Source organism: Rhinoderma darwinii, chromosome 7 (assembly GCF_050947455.1).
Source record: "Rhinoderma darwinii isolate aRhiDar2 chromosome 7, aRhiDar2.hap1, whole genome shotgun sequence".
Classification (NCBI taxonomy): Eukaryota; Metazoa; Chordata; class Amphibia; order Anura; family Rhinodermatidae; genus Rhinoderma; species Rhinoderma darwinii.
Genome location: NC_134693.1, coordinates 135,664,789 through 135,685,510, shown reverse-complemented (window position 1 = coordinate 135,685,510; position 20,722 = coordinate 135,664,789). Strand labels below are relative to the sequence as shown.

The 20,722-nt window shown below is 44.8% G+C and overlaps 2 protein-coding genes across 3 annotated transcripts; both read right to left on the bottom strand.

The window, feature by feature from the left end:
• LOC142656840 (histone H2A type 2-B-like) lies at positions 1–4,854 on the bottom strand. Of its 2 annotated transcripts, none has more exons than XM_075831772.1 (2): positions 4,777–4,854; positions 1–4,663 (listed from the first exon to the last, which is right to left on the bottom strand). In XM_075831772.1, exon 2 carries the CDS (start codon positions 4,652–4,654, stop codon positions 4,274–4,276), a length of 381 nt encoding a protein of 126 aa, XP_075687887.1. In that variant the 5' UTR covers positions 4,655–4,663; positions 4,777–4,854; the 3' UTR covers positions 1–4,273. The 2 variants fall into 2 exon arrangements, with proteins under 2 accessions (XP_075687887.1, XP_075687886.1); XM_075831771.1 differs by having other exon boundaries at positions 4,735–4,834.
• A 3,684-nt stretch (positions 4,855–8,538) lies between these two features.
• HMCES (5-hydroxymethylcytosine binding, ES cell specific) lies at positions 8,539–19,623 on the bottom strand. The gene is made up of 7 exons (XM_075831770.1): positions 19,514–19,623; positions 17,016–17,217; positions 15,905–16,048; positions 15,669–15,788; positions 14,902–15,062; positions 10,951–11,143; positions 8,539–9,928 (listed from the first exon to the last, which is right to left on the bottom strand). The coding sequence occupies exons 2-7, from the start codon at positions 17,202–17,204 to the stop codon at positions 9,716–9,718; spliced, it is 1,020 nt and encodes a 339-aa protein (XP_075687885.1). The 5' UTR covers positions 17,205–17,217; positions 19,514–19,623; the 3' UTR covers positions 8,539–9,715.
• Positions 19,624–20,722: the final 1,099 nt, after the last annotated feature.

The window sequence follows — 20,722 nt, the reverse complement described above, 5'->3', positions numbered from 1 at the left end:
TTCAGTTTAAAACAGGGGGGGAAGTTTTTTTATTAACACATTAAATAGAAAAAGACATTTTCTGATATAAAGTAACAATATTGCACAATAGTAAAGTGCTTCTAAAAACAACTCAACGTACAGTAAAGTAACAACTGAAATAATCTTCACTTCTATCACCATCTTCATCGTCAACCAAGAAGTCGGGCCCCTAACAAGACAACGCGAGGGCACCAGAAGATCGGGGAGCGTTTTATGTAGGACACACAATGGCGGTGACAGATGCCAGGGCTGGATTTACATTGTGGCAAGAGATGGGGTCTGGCGCTAGACACATAAGAGGTGGAGCTGGTGATAAAGCAGGGGCGATACCCAATAGCTGACCCACGGACGAGACAACTTACCCCCCAAAAAGGTATTCCACCTCTTAAATAACATTTACGGCAGGTCCACACAGGGTATTGGCGTGGCATCTGCTGTGGGTGGTTATATAATCAACCAAATGGTACATCTAAAACAAGTGCCAAGTAGCGTTTGCAATGAAAATTGGCACCTGGCACCACGTATGACCCAAGTCTTCTCTTTCCAATTGTAAATCCAACCCTAGCATAAATAAAACAAAAAAAGGGAACCCTTCCCTTGCCAGAACCTATTAATGGACTGGACACGTTATGGGGGTTCTTGAGAGGACAACACATTCAGAGTCTATAAAGACGGCAAAAAGCTTCAAACGCTGCAACACAAGGCGCCAAAACTTTACCAGGGGCCAATACTATTTGGAATAATTTTCACATGTCTCTTTCATTTGCACAAGTCGCCCCATCACTAGTCTACTATAAAGTCCATAGAAGGGTCTGAAAAGTGTTACAATGTTTGAGTTAGGCCCCATGGACACGGGCGAATTGCGGCCCCATTCATTCCTATGGGCCCATGCACACGACCATGGTTTCCACGGTCCGTGCATGGCCCAGGAGCCCGCACCGCAAAAAGAACGGACATGTTTTGCGGTCCAGGCTCATAGAAAATAATGCACGCCGCCATGTGCACGGCCCGCGATTTGCGGGCAGCTCGTGGGTGACACTCCGCGGCCGGCCGACCCGAAAATCACGGCCATGCACATGGCTACGGTCGTGTGCATGAGGCCTTAATACGTTTTTAGATGTAGCAGTGCTGGTGCAGGGCTCTGCTGCGCCACCACCACGTCAGATACCAACCTAAGAAGTGGCTCATTAGTGAGTCGGACACTAGAACTTCTCCAGCTAGAAAACCACCAGTTACTGCTGACAAGACGATGAGGCTGAAACATGGATCCACATTACAGTATTTCAGCCTCTGTTGTCTTAAATGTACTCCGGAAAACTGATATTACTGCTAAGGCTATGTTCACACGCAAACTCAAAAACGTCTGAAAATACGGAGCTGTTTTCAAGGGAAAACAGCTCCTGATTTTCAGACATTTTTTGAGCCACTCGCGATTTTCACAGCGTTTTTACAGACATTTATGGAGCTGTTTTTCTATAGAGTCTATGAAACGGCCACGCAAGAAAACGGCCCATCGGAACAGAACACCGTTTTTCCCATTGAAATCAATGGGCAGATGTTTGGAGGCGTTCTGCTTCCGATTTCTTGGGCCATAAGCCGTTCAGAATATCACATTCTCTTCAGTTTATTTAGATTTAATCTTCGTAAAAATGTCACTTTATGAATATATTACATAATGTATACCACACTGACCCAGAGTTATATCCTGTATTATACTCCAGAGCTGCACTCACTATTCTGCTGGTGGAGTCACTGTGTACATACATTACTTATCCTGTACTGATCCTGTGTTACATTGTTTTATACTAGTGCTGCGCTCAGAATTCTGCTGGTGGAGTCACTGTGTATATATATTACATATTCTGTACCGATCCCGAGTTACAGTCTATCGTAGTAACTCCACCAGCAGAATGAGCGCAGCTCTGGAGTATAATACAGGATGTAGCTCAGGATCAGTAATGTATGTACACAGTGACTCCACCAGCAGAATAGTGAGTGCAGCTCTGGAGTATAACTCAGGATCAGTAATGTAATGTATATACACAGTGACTCCACCAGCAGAATAGTGAGTGCAGCTCTGGAGTATAATACAGGCTGTAACTCAGGATCAGTACAGGATAAGTAATGTAATGTATGTACACAGTGACTCCAGCAGCAGAATAGTGAGTGCAGCTCTGGAGTATAATACAGGATGTAACTCAGGATCAGTACAGGATAAGTAATGTAATGTATGTACACAGTGACTCCACCAGCAGAATAGTGAGTGCAGCTCTGGAGTATAATACAAGCTGTATCTCAGGATCAGTACAGGATAAGTAATGTAATGTATGTACACAGTGACTCCACCAGCAGAATAGTGAGTGCAGCTCTGGAGGATAATACAGGATGTAACTCAGGATCAGTACAGGATAAGTAATGTAATGTATGTACACAGTGACAACTTTTTATGAAGATTATATTTATAGATAAACTGTAAAATGATGTTCAGATGCAATTTTTTTGCTGTTGGAATAGTGAATCCGGACCACTTACACCATGCACAACCATATGTAAATGAAAGTAGACGTATACCGCCGTATGCTGTACACAGGCAGCGTTAGACCAAAAAAATATTTAAGTGCTTGGAGGGGACAAGAGAAGTCCATTATTCTAAACGCCAGGACTTTCTGCACAAAGAGCTAAATAATAACATTCTGACTACCTGCAGCCACCACTAGAGGGAGTTTACTGCACAGTTCTATTATTAACATTATGCAGGAGGCTCCTAAGCTCCCTCTAGTGGTGGCTACAGGTACCCAGAATATTATCAGGAAAGTCCACAAAAGGGATTTGGAGATCTGTATCAGGAAAACAGAGCTTCCGACCCTCTATAAAGATATATTAGGAAAAAATCAATGGCCAATTATCAGTGAATGCTAAGAATCCTAAAAACTGCTACATGTAAATAAATGGGCCTCTAGACTATTTAATAACCCAGAACCAGATATCCCTGAACGGACTTTATAGAAATCTATAACAATGAGATATATACATTAAAGTTTGTTGAAAAAAAACATCCCCACATGACCGTTAAGTTTCTCAGATTTGGGAAATAATACTCATGCCGTATCCGCAGTACTTACAGGCGGTCCGTGGGAATTAGGAATTGCTATATATAAGGTGCTGAAACTTCCTATGGTGATGCTGTCGCAATGCGGTCCCTCCAAAGACAACTTTACGATAGTTTAGTATGGGGTGTGTTTATTTATGCAACACGTCAATAGACTATGGACGCCTGTGTATAAACAAATACATTACCGTATAGCGCGGTGATCTTTGCGTCCTCAGATTAGTGACCGCACTGCGATAGCATCGGAATTACAATGTTTAGGACAGGAATCCCCAACTTACACTGAACCCCGATATCTAGAGCTGCATCATGGGGGGGGGTATAAATACCTATTTTACGTTTCACATTTTCTAAATTGCGCTTCTCACGCAGCATCACTAATACAATAAGACCCACCGACCCCCCGATAAAAGTGCTTACGTAGCCTTCCATTACAAGAACCCCAAAAATGACAATGATCACCCTCCACACTGAAATGTAAACCCTCCTATGGGCATTTAATGCTCAGCATGGAAAGGGTTAAGCAGTGGTGATGTCCGTGACAACTAAGAACTCGTTTAGGGCTCCTTCCCCGACAAACTAGAGAAACCTTACAATACATCACAACACCGGCAACCCCTAAAAACACGACGAGCGACCGACTGACGGACGGACCACAACCCGAACTAAAGAGAAAACAGTCTAAAAAGTCGAAATGACGCAAAGTCGAATTATGCGAACTATTAACCCTTCGTGAAACAGGAGTGGAGGAGACAGGGGGAGCGCTTTACCGCCACGCCAGCATGAGAAGAGTTAATTAACTTTGGAGAAAGTTAATGAAAGGTGTTCACCCCAGTCCTACTTGTCTAGTAAAGAATGGGGGGGTAAATTTGCACCCCATAAAAGGGATATTAACCCTTAAGGTAAAGAACCAAACTTTGGACCATACCAAAACAGCATGGAAGGGGCGTTAGTGATGGTTCAGTTGGTTTCGTAGACGGCCAAAGCGAACTTCGCCTACTGTGTATTGGGGGCACTTTGCACCCCAGTATTTAACACTTTGGATGCTGGAATGGGGAAAAATAGCTCAGCCCTGGATCCTGCCCCCCCATGCCACAATAATAACTAGTGACCACTAAGAATCCCCCCCAGGTTGTGGGGGTCTCATTTTTTGGAGGTCTGGGTCTTCTTGGGAAGCAGCACGGCCTGGATGTTGGGCAGGACGCCCCCCTGGGCGATGGTCACCCCTCCCAGCAGCTTGTTCAGCTCCTCGTCGTTGCGGATCGCCAGCTGCAGGTGTCGGGGGATGATGCGGGTCTTTTTGTTGTCCCGGGCGGCGTTGCCAGCCAGCTCCAGGATTTCAGCGGACAGGTACTCCAGCACGGCAGCCAGGTAAACCGGAGCGCCGGCTCCGACCCGTTCAGCATAATTCCCCTTCCGGAGCAGCCGGTGGACGCGGCCTACAGGAAACTGCAGCCCGGCCCTGGAGGAGCGGGACTTGGCCTTGGCCCGGGCTTTGCCGCCGGATTTCCCTCGTCCTGACATGGCTCAGACCTGCGGAGGAGAGACGAACTTTAGCGCCAGCTCGCGGTGTAGCGCAGCGTACAAGGCCGGCAGGGTCGTACCGTATTCGGTAAACTCACGGACGTCCCTGTTATGCGGATCACCTGCTGTGCGATCTGCCCTCCGCCACATCCAGCGCCGTACTAACGCGAAGCCCCGCCCACTCCCGCCTTGCCTAGAGCGCTCTCGGCTCTGATTGGCCGCTAGCTGAGGGCTCCCTCCTGAATGGACACATCGTCATACTCGATTTGCATAGACACGCCCCTTCTTAGTGTTCGCGTCTCCTGCTGAATGTCATTGTCGGGGTGTCGTGTTGGGGGCACGAACATACTGATAGTAATTAATGGGTTAATCTTAATGTCATCAGAGGCGAGGAGGGTCCGAGATTTCACCCAGCTAGACCTGATCATTTTACCAGTAAGTAGTGATTGGCCGATATTTATCGGTCAGTTGGTCAATAGGATTATTTACAACAAAGGAAAATCTTTGCCACGGATTGTGTCGTTTATCAGACGAGCGTAAATTTTTTAGAAATTAATCGCTATTGTTAGTCCTATCTGCAAAAAACGTCCTGCGTGAAATAATTCAAATATTTAATCACCCTAGTGCCCCATGCACACGACTGTAAAAATCATTCGTAATTGCGGACCGCAATTGCAAGCCGCCCTGACACTGTCCGTAGTTGATTGGACAGTGTCAGAGCAAAGACATCACGCCCTCTTGCCATTTAGTTAGATAGAAACGCCCTATTGACAGTTCAGGGGCTTATTTACATATCGGGCGCCAAATATAAAGGCACCGATATGTAAAAAACGGAAGAAGTTAGAAAAATTATTTTATGTGAGACTGTTTGTGAAGCTGCACACGTATGGGCAGGAGAAAGATTCTCTTTAACTACGGCTATAAAAAAAAAAAAAAAAACGGCTAAAAATACGGAGGCTGAACGCCTTCAAACAGCTGGGAAAACGGCGTTCTGTTCCCACGGGCGGCATTTTTTGCAGCCGTTTTTCAAAACGGCCGTGTAAAAAAACACCCGCGAAAAAGAAGTCCATGTCACTTCTTCAGCCGTTTTTCCATAGACTCTATAGAAAAACAGCCATAAAGAAACGCCATGAAAATCTCGAGTGGCTTAAAAAACGTCTGAAAATCAGCTGTTTTCCCTTGAAAATAGTTCCGTATTGTCAGCCGTTTTTGAGTTTGTGTGTGCACATACTCTTAGACAAAGCCTGTGAGAAGGACTCACAGGCTCTTTAGGAGTGGGCGGGGTAAAGCAGGGCTCACAGGCTCTCCAGGCTTTATGTCTAAGGCCTTATTCACACGACCGTGTTCGGTCCGTGAGATACGGACCGCATTTCCCGGACCGAACACTGTTCAGGGAGCCGGACTCCTAGCATCGTAGTTATGTATGACGCTAGGTGTCCCTGCCTACCCGCGCAAATCCTCAACTAAATCAAATCATAGAAAACTATATATCCCCGAGCTCAGTGACTCCCCCTCTATCCTATACTGCCAGTCAATAGACTTGACAGACCCACTTTAAAGGGATGAAGTCACAGTTGTACCCGAAAATGGAAGCAGACCCCTTAACCCCTTCCCTTCATAAACAACTTTCAGATTTTCATTTTAGTTTTTTCCTCCCCACCTTCCAGAAGCCATAACGTCTTTATTTTTCCGTCTATATAGTCCTATGAGGGCCTGATTTTTGCGGGACGAGTTGTAGTTTTTCGTAGGACCATGTATTTTGCCATATAATGGACTAGGAAATGGGAAAAAATTATTTGTGGGGTAGAAAATGAAAAAAAAACGGCGATTCATCCATGGTTTTTTGCGCGCCGTTTTTACGGAATTCACTGTGCAATTAAAACAACATGTTAATTTTATTCGATGGGTCAATACGATTACGGCGATACCAAATATATATTGTTTTTTCTATATTTTACTACTTTTACAAGTAAAAACCTAAGTGTAAAAAAGAAAATTTATTTTGCGTAGCCAAATTCCGAGAGCCATACGTTTTTTATTTTTCCGTCAATTAAGTGGTATGAGGGCTTATTTTTTGCGGGATAAGCTGTCGTTTTTAATAATACCACTTTGGTGTACATGCGACGGTTTGATCACTTTTTATTTCATTTTATGTAGGAGATGAGGTGACCAAAAAATAGACTTTCTGGCGTTTACAATTTTTTTTTTTACGGCGTACACCGTGCAGGTTAAATAATGATATATTGTAATAGTTCAGACTTTTACGGACTCGGCGATACCAATTATGTTTATTTATTTATTTTTTTACTATGCTCTAGGGGGAAAATGGGAAAAGGGGTTTTTTTTTTAATTGAATTTTTTATTTTTTTTTTACACAAAAAAAAACTTTAACTGATTTTTACTTTTTTTTTATTAGTCCCCCTAGGGGACTTCAACCAGCGATCATTGGATCGCTTGCACGATATACTGCAATACTAATGTATTGCAGTATATCGTGATTCTGACAGGCACCTATTAAGCCCTGCCGGAGGCAAGGCTTAATAGGTGTACAAAGATGGCGGACCTGGGGGCGTTCATTAAGCCCCCAGGCAGATATAGTAACCATGGCCCCCCCAAGATTGCGTTGCGGGGGGCGCGATGAGCTATTAGAGGGGGTCGCCCCCCTCTTTCTGACTATTTAAATGCTGCATTTAACGAGTTAAACTAGGGGGATCGCGCTCGAGCACGATGCCGCTAGTTACTCTGAAGTGTCGGCTGTAACATACAGCCGACACCGGCATCGTATCAAGCGAACTCACTGCGTGAGCCCGTTCCATACTTCCCCTACCAGACTTTGGCGTATGGATACGTCAAATGTCGGGAAGGGGTTAAGAGAAGTTCGAAAACCGAAGCTTCTTTTTTGTGAAATAGGGAGCTTGGGACTTCTTGGCTAATCAGAAGTGCTGAGGTTACGTGACGGCGGCTTTCAGCTGTGTAGACTTTTACATGTACGTAGAGGGCACTTGGCTGGCCCCTGTGAGTCTGGCTGAACTGGACTTAGGACCCCATGGTTCAATGAAATTGGGTGTTGTCACGTGAAACCAGCCTTATGCCAGTTGCTCAGGAACGAGTGCCGTTTTTCACATCATCCGAGTGGCACCCGGTAGTTTTCACGGATCCATTCACTTCACAACTCCAACTCTCCGATCTGTGGAAAGATAGCGCGTCGTATCCTTCCACGGATCACTGACGGTACTCCGGCGGCACACACGGTCGTGTGCGTTAGGCATAAAAGGGATATGCTCATGATAAACAATGGTTAGGTTGTTGGGGCTGTGACCAATGTCCTCAGTTTTCTATAATACAATTTACGGTAGGGGTAAGGTAGGTAGAAGTTCAATCACAATTTGCCGGAAAATTGTTGTCATTCGTCCCTTCCTATCTGACCTATCCAGCAACACTAAGGTCTCATGCACACGACCGTAGCCATGTGCACGGTCATGATTTTCGGGTCGGCCGGCAGCGGACTGTCAGCCGTGAGCCATCCGGAAATCGCGGGCCATGAACATGGCCGCGGCCATTATTTTCAATGAGCCCGACCCGCAGAAGACGGCCGTAATAAGACATGTCCGTTCTTTCTGCAGTGCGGGCTCCCGGGCCATGCACGGACCGTAAAAACTACGGTCGTGTGCATGGCCCCATAGAAATGAACGGGGCCGCAATTCTCCCGTGGATTTTCGGGGGAATTGCGGCCGCAAAAGCACGTTCGTGTACATGAGGCCTAAGGTCAATGGTTGACTAAATAAAAAAAATACAAACAGATGATTTACTGCTTACAAGTGTGAATCAGGCCAAAAAAAAAATGTAAAAAATAAATAAAGCAAAAACATCACACAGGCAGCTCATTGAGTGAAACGTTTTTTATTACCAATAACAGACACGTCCGATGCTACAAACTAACTTTTTTAATTTTTAACTTTACATAAACCAAATGCCTCTGGGATTAAAAATAATTACGTGAAATGTCAGGAGCCAAGTTTTTGAGATTTAGCCTCCATACCTGTCAGCTGGAGAGGAAGACACCACAGGTATATAATAAGCACCAACCAGTAACACCTCTTGCAGACGACCGAGTTTCGGGCCGTGAAATGACTTCTGCCATCATAGACAAAATGATATAGTACAGAACAGCAGTTCCGTGGGGAGGCAGGTACTCCTAATGTCTATGATGGCAGAAGTCCCGTTCACCTGTAACGCGTTCGGGATGGGAAATCCAGCCGACACTCGGACCATTTTTCACGGTCCGATCTCGGTCGTGTGCAAGAGCTGTGAATCATCAAAAACACAGATGAGGAGAAAATGGTCCTTACTAAGAGGATATATAATAGCAGGACCTCATCACAATGCCTGCATCCAACTGAGAAGGACATGAGGGAGAATTGTGAGGGCTGCTGTCAGTCAGCTACTCTCAACCATTCAGCAGAACTGAGAACACTCCCAGCAATGCCGATTGGCTGAAGGCAGCTGACTGACAGGTCTCTGCTCACAAAGCTCCTCCCTCATGTCCTCTTATATGACAACGGCACCTTCAGCAAAGAGAACTCGTTTGGTTGTGTGGAATTCCCTCGATGGTTCATTGACTCCCTTATATGTGAATATATATCTCCTGAAATCCCTAAATGGAAGAATTTTGGAACTAGTGACCCAATGAGAAAAATGTCCGAAGAACAACATGGACAGAACCGTTCCTCACTAAGGCTTCGTTCACATCTGCGTTGAGGTCCCGTTCTGACGTTCCGTCGGAGCTTTCCATCAGAACGGGACCCTGAACAGACACAAACGGAAACCATGGGCACCGGATCCGTCACCATTGAAATCAGTGATGATGGAAACGGAAACCTCTGGTTTCCGTTTGTGTCTGTTCAGGGTCCCGTTCTGACGGAAATCTCAGACGGAACGTCAGAACGAGACCCCAACGCAGATGTGAACGAAGTCTTAGAGAGTGTATACAAACATTGAATGAGCCAGTCAGTGTGGTGAGACGGTAGGTTTGATGGTATTTGTAGTGACCTGGTTGGGGCATCATCTCCTCGGTTTCTTAGGTGACGGCTCCCCTTCTTTTTTCAGCCACAGGTGCATTAACCCCGCACTCGTCTTCTTGGGTGACGTCTTCTTGGGTGACAAAGCGAACTGAGAAAGTTTAGCCAGTTTAACCCCTTCTGGTTCTTCTTTCTTTGGAGACTTATTTTGTAGCCATTCCAACATCTTCTTACTGCTGGCGCTTAGAGCGGGCTCCTATAATAATATACAAACCGTAAAACAGGAAAGGTCTAGAACAGAGCAGGTGCTATAATCTACAAGGCGGGTAGAGGATTCACAACAATCCTTGAATTTGCATTCATGAAATCACAGGAAAAAACATGTTCACGTGATTTCATGTGCCCCAAATTTAGAGGCAACTGTGCAACATCGAATCCCTGGCTAAGGTGGACATAGACATTTAGATAATTCAGCGGAGACTGTCAAGACTCAATCATAGGGTTAATAATAGATGGTGACAGAGCCGTTGCGTTCAGCCGTGGAAAACTATTCAGTGGATATATTTTATTGAACCTGCTAAAAGGGGTTGTCCTGTGGGGGCAAATGGACCACTTAGTGGGGGGGTCTATGTGCCAGAGCAGCTCCCGCTCTGGTGGACCCAGCATCTCCATGCATTACATTGACGGGCAATCATTTGAATGGCCGTCCATGTAACGCTACAGAAATGTGTGGCTGCCGCCGGTCATAAGAGCTGACCACCGGAGGGGAGAGAAGCCGGAGACAACCCCTTTAATAATAGGGCTCCATGGCAAGTCACGAAAAAGTTGTAGCGGATCCCAAAGATATCGAAACATCGAGGTGACTCATGAGTAGTGATAATGTCACGATTCTCATTACCAAAAGTCGCCATAACGTATTCCCAGTCACTAGTTGATATTTTTCTGCTATTCAATTTTTTTTCTACAGGAAAATTATTTCAGATTGTGGTAAAATATCAACGCAAAAATCATACTGAACACTTTGCCAATCCACGTCATAGTATTATACGAAGACATGACATCAGACATTTTTGATTAAAGGAGTTGTAGGAGATTAGAAAACATGGCTGCCTTATTTTACAAACAGCACCACTCTGGTCTATGTGCCGATTTATTTGAAATTGAGTAAGCTGCAATACCAGACACAGCCCATGGACAAGAGTGGCGCTGTTCTGAACCAAAGCAGCCATGTTTTTCTGATCTCATACAGCCCGTTTAATCCGCATTTTGCAGACTTGCCTTCTTCTTGTGCAGAATGATAGGAGCGATGCATTCTGGGGTGTTGTTTCGAGAGTTGTTCACTATGGTGGACACAGGATGATGAGTGACGTTTTCAATAGGGTGAATAAGCTTAAGAGCTTCTTTTGCAGGGACCTCCCCAAAGTCCAGCCATTTTTGGATCTCGTCATCACCATCCAGTATAGCCGGCATCCTGTTTAAGGGGAGGAGACAAACAAGACTTAAAGGAACAGTGTCATCACAAATTATTTTTTTATATGTTAAAGATGTTAGTGCTTTATTAAAAACGTTTATATTCATTTGTGTGTTTGTGTTTTACTTTTTCTTATTTTTACACTTTTTCTTCCCTATGGGGGCTGCCATTTTTTGTTCCATTTCTGTCTGTGTCGATTAACGACACACACAGACATGGAATACGGCAGCCACAGTCCCATAGGGACTGCGAACGGCTCCCGTCCCATTGACTTCCGTGTACGGCGTCTGTGTGGGAACTGCGCATGCGCCGCTCCCACACAGTCCAATTCGAAATTGGCGCCGTCCGGCGCCATTTTCCTGTGGACCGGAAGTCGTGGCCGGACAGTAATATTACTACTTCCGGTCGCGGCTTCCGGATTTGTGCACTTGGACCAGCGGCAGCAAACGGAGCGGACGGGCCGGAGGGAGCCGCGGCGGCAGGAGCAGGCAAGAGATTTCAATGTATGTTCGTGTTTGTGTGTGTTTACTACTGTATGTAAACCTACTACGCTGTGTGTTAGCTCAAAAAATGGCGACACACAGTGTAGGAGGTTACACCGTTCAAACCCCTCGTTTATCCCGGCACTAGCCAGGATAAAGGAGGGGGGGATGCTGAGAGCTCACTAGAGCGAGGGCTTTTAACCCAATGTTGCAATGCTGCAATTTTGGGAAATAGCTCCATCTAGTGACCAAAAATGGGTAGTATTATAAATTAGAAATAATTTATAATATTTCCTGACTCGTGAAAAAAATAAAAAAAATTTGAACAATGTTTAATCACCTACACACTAAATGTTTAATTTAAAAAAAACAAACATGTTTTTCTGGCAACACAATGCCTTTAAAAACAAAAAACAACATCGCAGCAGCAGTAGAGCGAGAACGAGTGACGGAGATCTCCCATAAGCTTCAACGGGATCTGGGCACTCTGGCAAGCAATGAGGCATCTCTATTCAACAATTGGCGGTGGTCAGCGTCCAACCTGGCCTACCTGGCCTAAGGGCCAATTCACACGTCACTTTTTTTTTTTTCAGGAAACCGCAGCAAAACGCTGCCATGTCTAATTTGCTGCAGGTTTGCAAAAAAAACTAACAAAACTGCAACGTGTGAATAAGCCTCAAGTGTTTTAGCTCTCTTTCTTGTAACGAGCCCTGCACCCGTGTCAGCTGGACATGATCAGGTGAAGTTTTCAGTCTGAGGAAGAAAATTAAAATGTTTCCATTCAGTGACAGCAAGCAAGCTAAACTAAAGATTAGAAGAACGTAGTCGCTTTTTTTTTACCAAAAACAGCGCCACACCTGTCCACATGTTGTGTGCGGTATTGCAGCTCAGATGCATTCACTTCAATACAGCTAACCTGCAATACCAGACACAGCCCATGGACAGGTGTGGCGCTCTTTTTTTTGAAGAAAGCAGCCATGTTTTTCTAAGCCTGGAAAACCCCTGCAAAGATCGGCAAGATGTTGTTGGAAACGCCAAAATCTCAGACTTTCCCATCATTTTGACTCGGAAACAGTCGTCAATGCTGAAAAGCAGCATCACAGTGATCCTTCTGGATGTACTGAGTGGTCCTTCGGGGGTGATTGGCACTACAAGGGGTCCATTACTTATAGAAGTCCTAATCTAAAAATAATCCTGCCCCTGAATAATGGCTGCCACACTAAAAAAAATCATGACACATTGGGGCAGATTTCTCAAAACTGTCCTTGTTGCCTATAGCAACCAATCAGATGGCAGCTTTAATATTTCCAGAGCAGGTTCAGAAATGAAAGCTGAGCTCTGATTGGTTGCTATGGGCAACAAGGCCTAGTTTCATGTTAGACAGTTTTGATAAATCTTCCACTGATGTCATAAGTAAAGAAACATGTAACATAATAATCTCAGTATAGAAAAAGGAAATGGCAGCGGCAGCGCAGTGTGAAACAGACGAGCCGGCAGCAGGGGACGCTTTCCGCATCGCCAGCTCTGAGTCAACAAGAAAACCTGCTGTACCAATCTATTACCAAGGGAACGGAAGTAAAAGGTTCAGAATTCACCACTTTCACTAACCGCCAGGTTACATTACTACACACGCCATGACCTGAAGACGAACAGAGAAAACAACTGGTTCAACTTACAAAACGGATGCCGAAACAGGCTTAAAGGGGTATTCCAGCCCCCAGCCCGACCTGTGCTCCATTCAAACCTGTCCTAGCCACCGTCTTGCGCCGCGGGGGTCCCATCGGTCGGTCACCCACTGATCAGTATTTTTTACCTATCCAGTGGATAGGTAAAAAATACTGGAGGCTGGAATACCGCTTTAACCCCTTAATGACCAGTCCATTTTGCGCATTAATGACCAAGGATTATTTTTTGTTTTTTCACGGTCGCATTCCGAGAGTCGTAACTTTTTTTTTTATTCCGTCGACATCGCCGTATAAGGGCTTGTGTTTTGCGGGATGAGTTGTATTTTGTATTTGCACCATTTTTAGATGCTTATAATATATCGATAACCTTTTATTAACTTTATTTTAGGAGAGAATTGAAAATAAGCAGCTATTCCAGCATTGATTTTCACGTTATAAATTTACGCCGTTTACTATGCAGCGTAAATAACATGTTAACTTTATTCTATGGGTCGGCACGATTACAGGGATACCAAATACGTAAAGGTTTTCTATGTTTTCCTACGTTTGCGCAATAAAAACCCTTTTAGAAAAATATTACTTGTTTTTCCATCGCCGCATTCCAAGAGCCGTAACTTTTTTATTTTTCCGTCGATGTGGCCGTATGTTGATTTTTGCGGGCCAATGTGTAGTTTTCATTAGTACTATTTTGGGGTACATAGGACTTATAGATTAACTTTTATTTTATTTTTTATGGGGGGAATGGGAGAAAAAAGACAGTTATGCCGTTGTTCTTTGCGTTTTTTTTGAATGCCGTTCATCCGGCGGTTTATTTAATCTGTTCATTTTATTCAAGTCGTTATGATCGCGGGGATACCATATATGTGTATGTGTTATTTGTTTTGACACTTTTACTAAAAAAAATAGTTTTATTTTATTTTGACTGTAATTTTTTCATTTTTTTTTCTCACAAACTTTATTTAACTGCTTTACATTTTTTTTTTTCAGTCCTACCAAGGGACTTCACTATGCGATCCGCTGATCGCATATATAATGCTTTGGTATACCTGTTATTGCTGAAGGCAGACCTGGGGGCCTTTGTTAGGCCCCCGGCTGCCATGGAAACCTGATGGCGCCCCGCGATTTCTTTGCGGGGGGCGCCGATAAGGTGACAGAGGGAGCTACCTCCCTCTGTCAAACACATTAGATGTCGCTATTGACAGCTGCATTTAATGGGTTAAACTGCCGGAATCGGAGCGCGCTTGTATAACAGCCGTGCTCCTGCCGCTGATCGCGTGTGTACACTGGCAGTACCCGCGCGATCAGGGGACGGATATATCCGTCCTTCTGCGGGAACTAACGCCTGCACAGGACGGATATATCCGTCCTTCGTCGTAAAGGGGTTAAAGGGGCACCACCCAGATAGCGTTACGAAATGTAAAGAATGAAAGGGTCCCAAGTGTTCACTCTCCGTAGAAAGATGGCTGCATGTACACAGCCACCTTTTCACAGAAATCAACGGGATACATGGAAATTGAGAAGATGTGACAGACCGTTGTGTGAATATCCCCTTTAAAATGAGAAAAAAACGTGTCCTTCGGGTTTTACGTACCGGTCATGAATCCAGTTCATACTCTTGGAAGCATCCACTGTGATGACAGTGTAGGAATAGAGAGGGTCTCCCCCTCCAGGAGGTTCCCAACAGTCAAACAGTCCGGCCATGGTGAGCAGCCTCCGACTCTCTCCATTGCAACCATCCTTTGTGTCTTCAGACTGGAGAGAAAAAGAAAATCCATCCAACACCGACTCTACGGAGGACATTTAGTGTAGATTAAAAATCTGAAAACCGTTTCCAGATATCTTGTTCCCAGGCTGAGAACTGATCAGTTGAAGTTACAGGCCCTAAGCCTGAGGCTGCACTACTGAGGATAGGTGCAGCGTTGTCATGGAGACCAAATACATCACCATCTACATCCTGCCTGGCATGGATAGTGGCAGTTATGTGTGTGTACATCTGAGGACAGTTAATTATTTTTTTTTTTAAATACTTCTATTAAAACTTTATCTATCAAATATTTAATAACAGAACAAATTTATATTTGGTGATAGGCAGCTGCACGGCTCGTTACAAGATAGAGCTTTCATAGACATACTGTTATTGTAACGAGCCGTGCACCTGTGTGATCATCACACGACCAGGACACATTTCTATCCACTGGAAGTAAAAAAAAAATGATGGTTCCTTTTGAATAACAGCAAGCAGAGATCTTGAAAACCCTAAAGAATTGATACAGAAAGTATATTGGAAAATTTTATAACTTTTCAATATACAAAAATTTGCCACAACCGGAATTCCCCTTTAAGATATCATCAATGTACCTGTTCCGATTTGAGCTGCGGGAAGTATATAAAGTACGGCTGCTTCCCCCCGTCCTGTCTTCTCCACTCGTAGAATCCGTCTGCAAGAACCACACACCTCCTGCCTTTAAAAAATGGCCCCTGCAGGAAGAAAGAGGCGATATCTTCACAACCGTCCACCCCTCCCCCTATCAATTGATACCAAAGAACCAGCAATACTTTAGATCCCTGGGATTTAATATCGCCGTTCCACTTGCCTTGTACAGCGTCTTCTCGCTCATGGTGTCGCTGCGGCAGTTGCTGGTGTTGTATTGCATCTTTGATGGGTTTGTTTCAGTGAACCAGGAGGGGATAAGACCCCAGCGCATGGCGGCGAGGACTCGCTCCGAAGAGTCCGCATCCTGTATACAGTCAGAAATCACATTATATATGAGATCCGAGGAAAATAAATAGCATCTGCTCAAGCCTTAATCAGAGTATCGCTCGAAGGGATTTTCCTGGTTTCAGATCATCAGTATTCAAGATCACTGATTGCTGTCTTTGAATGAGAACCTTCATTGTTAATACCCAGAGGATAAATATGAATACCTGTCCTGGTCGTGTCATCACACGTGTGTATATAACATTACAGTACAGATATCTGTGCGATCATCACACGACCAGAGGGGATTTATATCCTATGAATGTAAACAATGAAGGTTCCCATTCACTGATTACTAGCAGAGATCTTGAACTCTGTGATAAATTCGTACACAAAGTATATTAGACGTTTGCCGAATTTTTTATTACGCAATGAATACGCTTTATTTACTGAAACCGGAAAACCCCTTTAAGAGTCATCTAATAATTGTACTGCGAGGATGAGCGGTCATGTCATTCCTGCGGGTGCCGCATAGAAACCAATAAACTCATTCTCTATCAGTCTCCACATATCTGCAGGATCAGACTACACCAGGTTTGTTTGCAGTCTGTAACCATAGACGCGCATAGGTCAGCCTAGGTGCTGTATACCCAAAACGGGAGATTTTTATTTAAGAGCCTATGCAGTTTCTTAATATTTTATTTTCAGTTGCATCGGAGCAATAAGAAAAAATGCGCAAAATGCAAGAAAATTCATGACGTCTTTGGTCTAAGTAACTTGTAGCAGTGAGATTTGGGACACCCCTTTTAGCTGCTGGTGTCCACCTGATGGTAAGGTGTTTGTGGACGGTTCTGCTGCCCCCTCCAGGGACTGCAGGTGTCAGAGAGAAGCTGTAGGGCCGCAGTCCTTCATTCTACACAATGGTGGGGGGTCCTAGAGGTCAGACATTGATGGAATATCCTAGTGACCCCCCACCCATTATCCCCAGACCAGTACATTCACATTACCTTCTGAAAGTGCTTCCCGGACAGCAGGACGGGGCTGTTGGACTGGGGGCTTTTATTATAGGACGGCTGGTATTTATCGGAGTCGCCGTCTCTCCACGGCGGACACTTTCTTTGTCCTCGCTTGTCTTTATATTCACAAGATTTACTGACATCCTCTGGGGCCAGAGTGCAAGCCGTGCGTCCACACATCTCGTATCCGGTTCTGGAACACATATATACGGATTCATACATATACTATAGTGGAGAGCCACAGGATGGAGGACACTACTCTATAGCCGGGCCCCTGAGGGCCACCAGAAACATGGTGTCTTCATGACTGTCATTAAAGTGACACCATATAATGAAAAGCTGTGCAACTTTCTACTATATCTTGTATTTCAATTTCTCACCATTTTAAAGATCTCTGCTTGCTGTCAGCGAATGGGGGAACATTCTTGTTTATATACCGGTATAGACCTAATACTACTCACAGCTAACAATTTGCTACAAGTCTATCCAGTCTAGATAAGGGTCAGTTCACACAAAGTTTTGGGACCCGATTTTGACGTGGAAACTGCGTCGGAATTAGCGCCAATAAACGGCCGAAATCGCGCCCCATTGTTTTCAATAGGAGGCAAAGAAATGTTCTTTCTTGCTGCGATTTCCACCTCTGACCTCCCATTGGATCAATGGGAGGCAGAAAAAAAACTGAGCTTTTTTTGAGCGCTTTTTGCCCGCGGTCCTCGCATTAGCTTTAATGGCTGAAGGCGAAAAACGGCGCAAAAAAAACTTGGAAATATACGTGCAGGCTGTTCAAAATCTGCCTCAAAATTCGCAAAGGAATTCTGAGGCAGATTTTTTTCTGCCTGCAAAAAACTCTGTGTGAAGCTCCAGACCGATACATTTATCTGCACTGATACATTGTAACAAATGAGGGGGAGGGGGGGGGGGAGATTTGTGCTGCTGATGGATAAATTCACAAATGAATGTGTAGTCTTGAGAAGTACCAGGTCCATATTTAGCCTCTGGATGTAAACAAGAAAGTTTGCATTTGCTGACAGCAAGCTGTGATCTTGAAAACTGTAAGAAATTGAAACACAAATATATTAAGAAAGTTGCGAAACTTTTTAAATAGAATCCCTTTAAATAGTCTAGCGCCATAAATGTAAACGTTGGTGAATTATCTTCCAGAAGTAAAATTGCGCAATATCTCAGAGTCTTTACTTACTTGTGCGTCCGCAACCGAATCACGTGAAAATTATTTTGAAACCAATTTATACGAGCAGCGAACAGGAAGCCGTCACTTTCAGTTACACAGAACTGACAAATAAAACCTCCTGGGATCTATGTGAAACACCACAAGAGCCACACAGACCCCGGACCGCGGCAAAATGGCGGTTTCAGAAGGAGAGCGTAAAACTTAGACGATACATTAACAGAATCCAGTGACAAAACTTAGAGACGGACCCGGTGTCATCAGAAGCCGACCCTGAACCAAACCAGCGGGTCCCGGTCTCGAGCCAATCAAAAACCCTGCACGGGCCTGTTCACACTGCGCTTTTTTTTACGTGCATTTTGGCGCCTCCTACATGCCAAAATACGCATTAAAAAAAGACTGTCTAAGGGTCAATGCACACGATGCGAATTACGTGCGGTTTTGCCTCGCGTATTTGCGTGCGGCAAAACCGCACGTAATACAGTACCAGCATAGACGAGATTCCAGGGAAACTCATGTCCACGCTGCGGTATTCATCGGGACGTAAATTGACCCGCGGTGCGTATTTTCGAAACCGCAGCATGTCAATCTATCTTGCGATTCCGCTTGCGAACTCTATCCCTGTACTACAGAAATACGCAGCAAAACCCGCAGCATGAAAACCCCGCGATTTACGCAGCAAAACCGCACCGAAAAATGAAGCCGCAAACGCACCTTTGGGTGCGGTTTTTTCCTGCGAATTTCTTGCGGCTTCCTGCAGTTCTGCGGCAAAATACGCAACGTGTGCATGTAGCCCCAACCTTCCTTTGACGGAAAAACGCACCGTTAGTGCATACCACGCGTACGTTTTTTGTAATTAAATTATGCGTTGTGTGTAAGTGAAATACAATAAACGTCGTGTTAATTCTAAGCGCGTTTTACTTGTTGTTCACCGATAACCGTACAAAGCCTTCAGCTGCTATCCAATCCAGCGTCCATCTTATGTCCAGGGCCCCTCCCACAATCCAACAGCAGTGGAACTACAAGTCCCAGCATGCCCTGCAGACTGTTCACGGTAAGCGTAGAAGCATTGGTTGCTTCTCTACAATAGGCAGCAGCTATGTAATGCAATGGCTGCAACCTGTGGCCCTCTAGCTGTTAGGAAACAACAACTTTCAGTATGTCCTGACAGGCATGCTGGGAGTTGTAGTTCCTCAACAACTGGAAACCGTCAGGCTGCAGAGCATTGCTGTAATGTGGAGAGGAAACGAGTACAGAGACTATATCTAGTCATTAGTTTTTATACTGAGGTGAATGCACTGACCTGCACTGTAATAAACCTATAAATGACACCCGGGACCGATCACACGGCCGCCATGTTACTGCAGGCGGGAAACCAGCCGCTTACATAACTGGTCATGTGATCGCCGGTCACATGACCAGACAGGGGGGTGGAGCTAGCGAATGACGGACAGCGACCAGCTCAGGTGATCGACAGGTAGATGTAGGTCTTCCAGCTGTCGTGATTCTATCGTGATAGAATGCTGGATCTGGTAGATCCACATCAACTACGTGGGGTCTCTAGAATATGTCTGTTGTTGGTCTCCCACCTTGCAACTCTCACCATGGCTGTCAGGGTATGTTGGGAGCTGTAGTCCCACAACATTTTTCATTTTTTTCCCATAGACCTCCAGTAGTTCGTTTCTTCCTGACACCAAAAAACACGTGACAACGTGTGCGTTTTTTAATGGTGATTTTACTGCGTTTTTCAGAATAAATCATGTAATGCCCTGAGGAACCTATGACATAATTTGCAATGTAAAAAACGCCATACATGAAAAAAAAAACAAAAAACCTGCAGGTACTAAAACACACCATTTTGAAAAACGCTGGGAAGCCAAAACAAGCGCTCGTACCATAAAAATAAAATTGGCGTTTTTACATGCATTTTTTTTTTTAACAGAAAAGGACCCTGTTCACACAGAGATTTTTGCAGGCGGAAAAATCAGCCGCAAAATTCCTTCAGGAACTTCGAGGCAGATTTTGACCTGCTGGCAGAACACTTGTCGCGTTTTATGCAGTGTTTTCCGGCCGCGGCCATTAAACGCCGCAGACAAAAAAACTGCGAAAACTACTTTCTCCGCCAGCGCAGGCAATTTCGGTCGTTTTTTTTACGCGGTTTCCATGTCAAAAAAACTGTGTGAACTAGGTCAAAAGCTGCAGCAAAAAAAAACTGTGTGAGGGTATGTTCACACGACAGCGTCCGTAACGGCTGAAATTACGGGGATGTTTCCGCCTGAAAACATCCCCGTAATTTCAGCCGTAACGGCATGTGCAGGCGCTTGAACGCCGCGTCAATTACGGACGTAATTGGCGCTGCTATTCATTGGAGTCAATGAATAACGGCTCCAATTACGGCCATAGAAGTGACAGGTCACTTGTTTGACGCGGGCGTCTATTTACGCGCCGTCATTTGACAGCGGCGCGTAAATTACGCCTCGTGTGAACAGACAAACGTCTGCCCATTGCTTTC

Excerpts from the sequence above, each read along its gene's own strand:
- LOC142656840 (XM_075831772.1), bottom strand. The coding sequence starts at position 4,654 with ATGTCAGGACGAGGGAAATCCGGCGGCAAAGCCCGGGCCAAGGCCAAG.
- HMCES (XM_075831770.1), bottom strand. The coding sequence starts at position 17,204 with ATGTGTGGACGCACGGCTTGCACTCTGGCCCCAGAGGATGTCAGTAAA. Across the intron at positions 11,144-14,901 it reads ATGAACTGGATTCATGACCG|GATGCCGGCTATACTGGATG; the intron begins GTACGTAAAACC and ends CCCCTTAAACAG. Across the intron at positions 9,929-10,950 it reads TCATTCTGCACAAGAAGAAG|GAGCCCGCTCTAAGCGCCAG; the intron begins GCAAGTCTGCAA and ends ATATTATTATAG.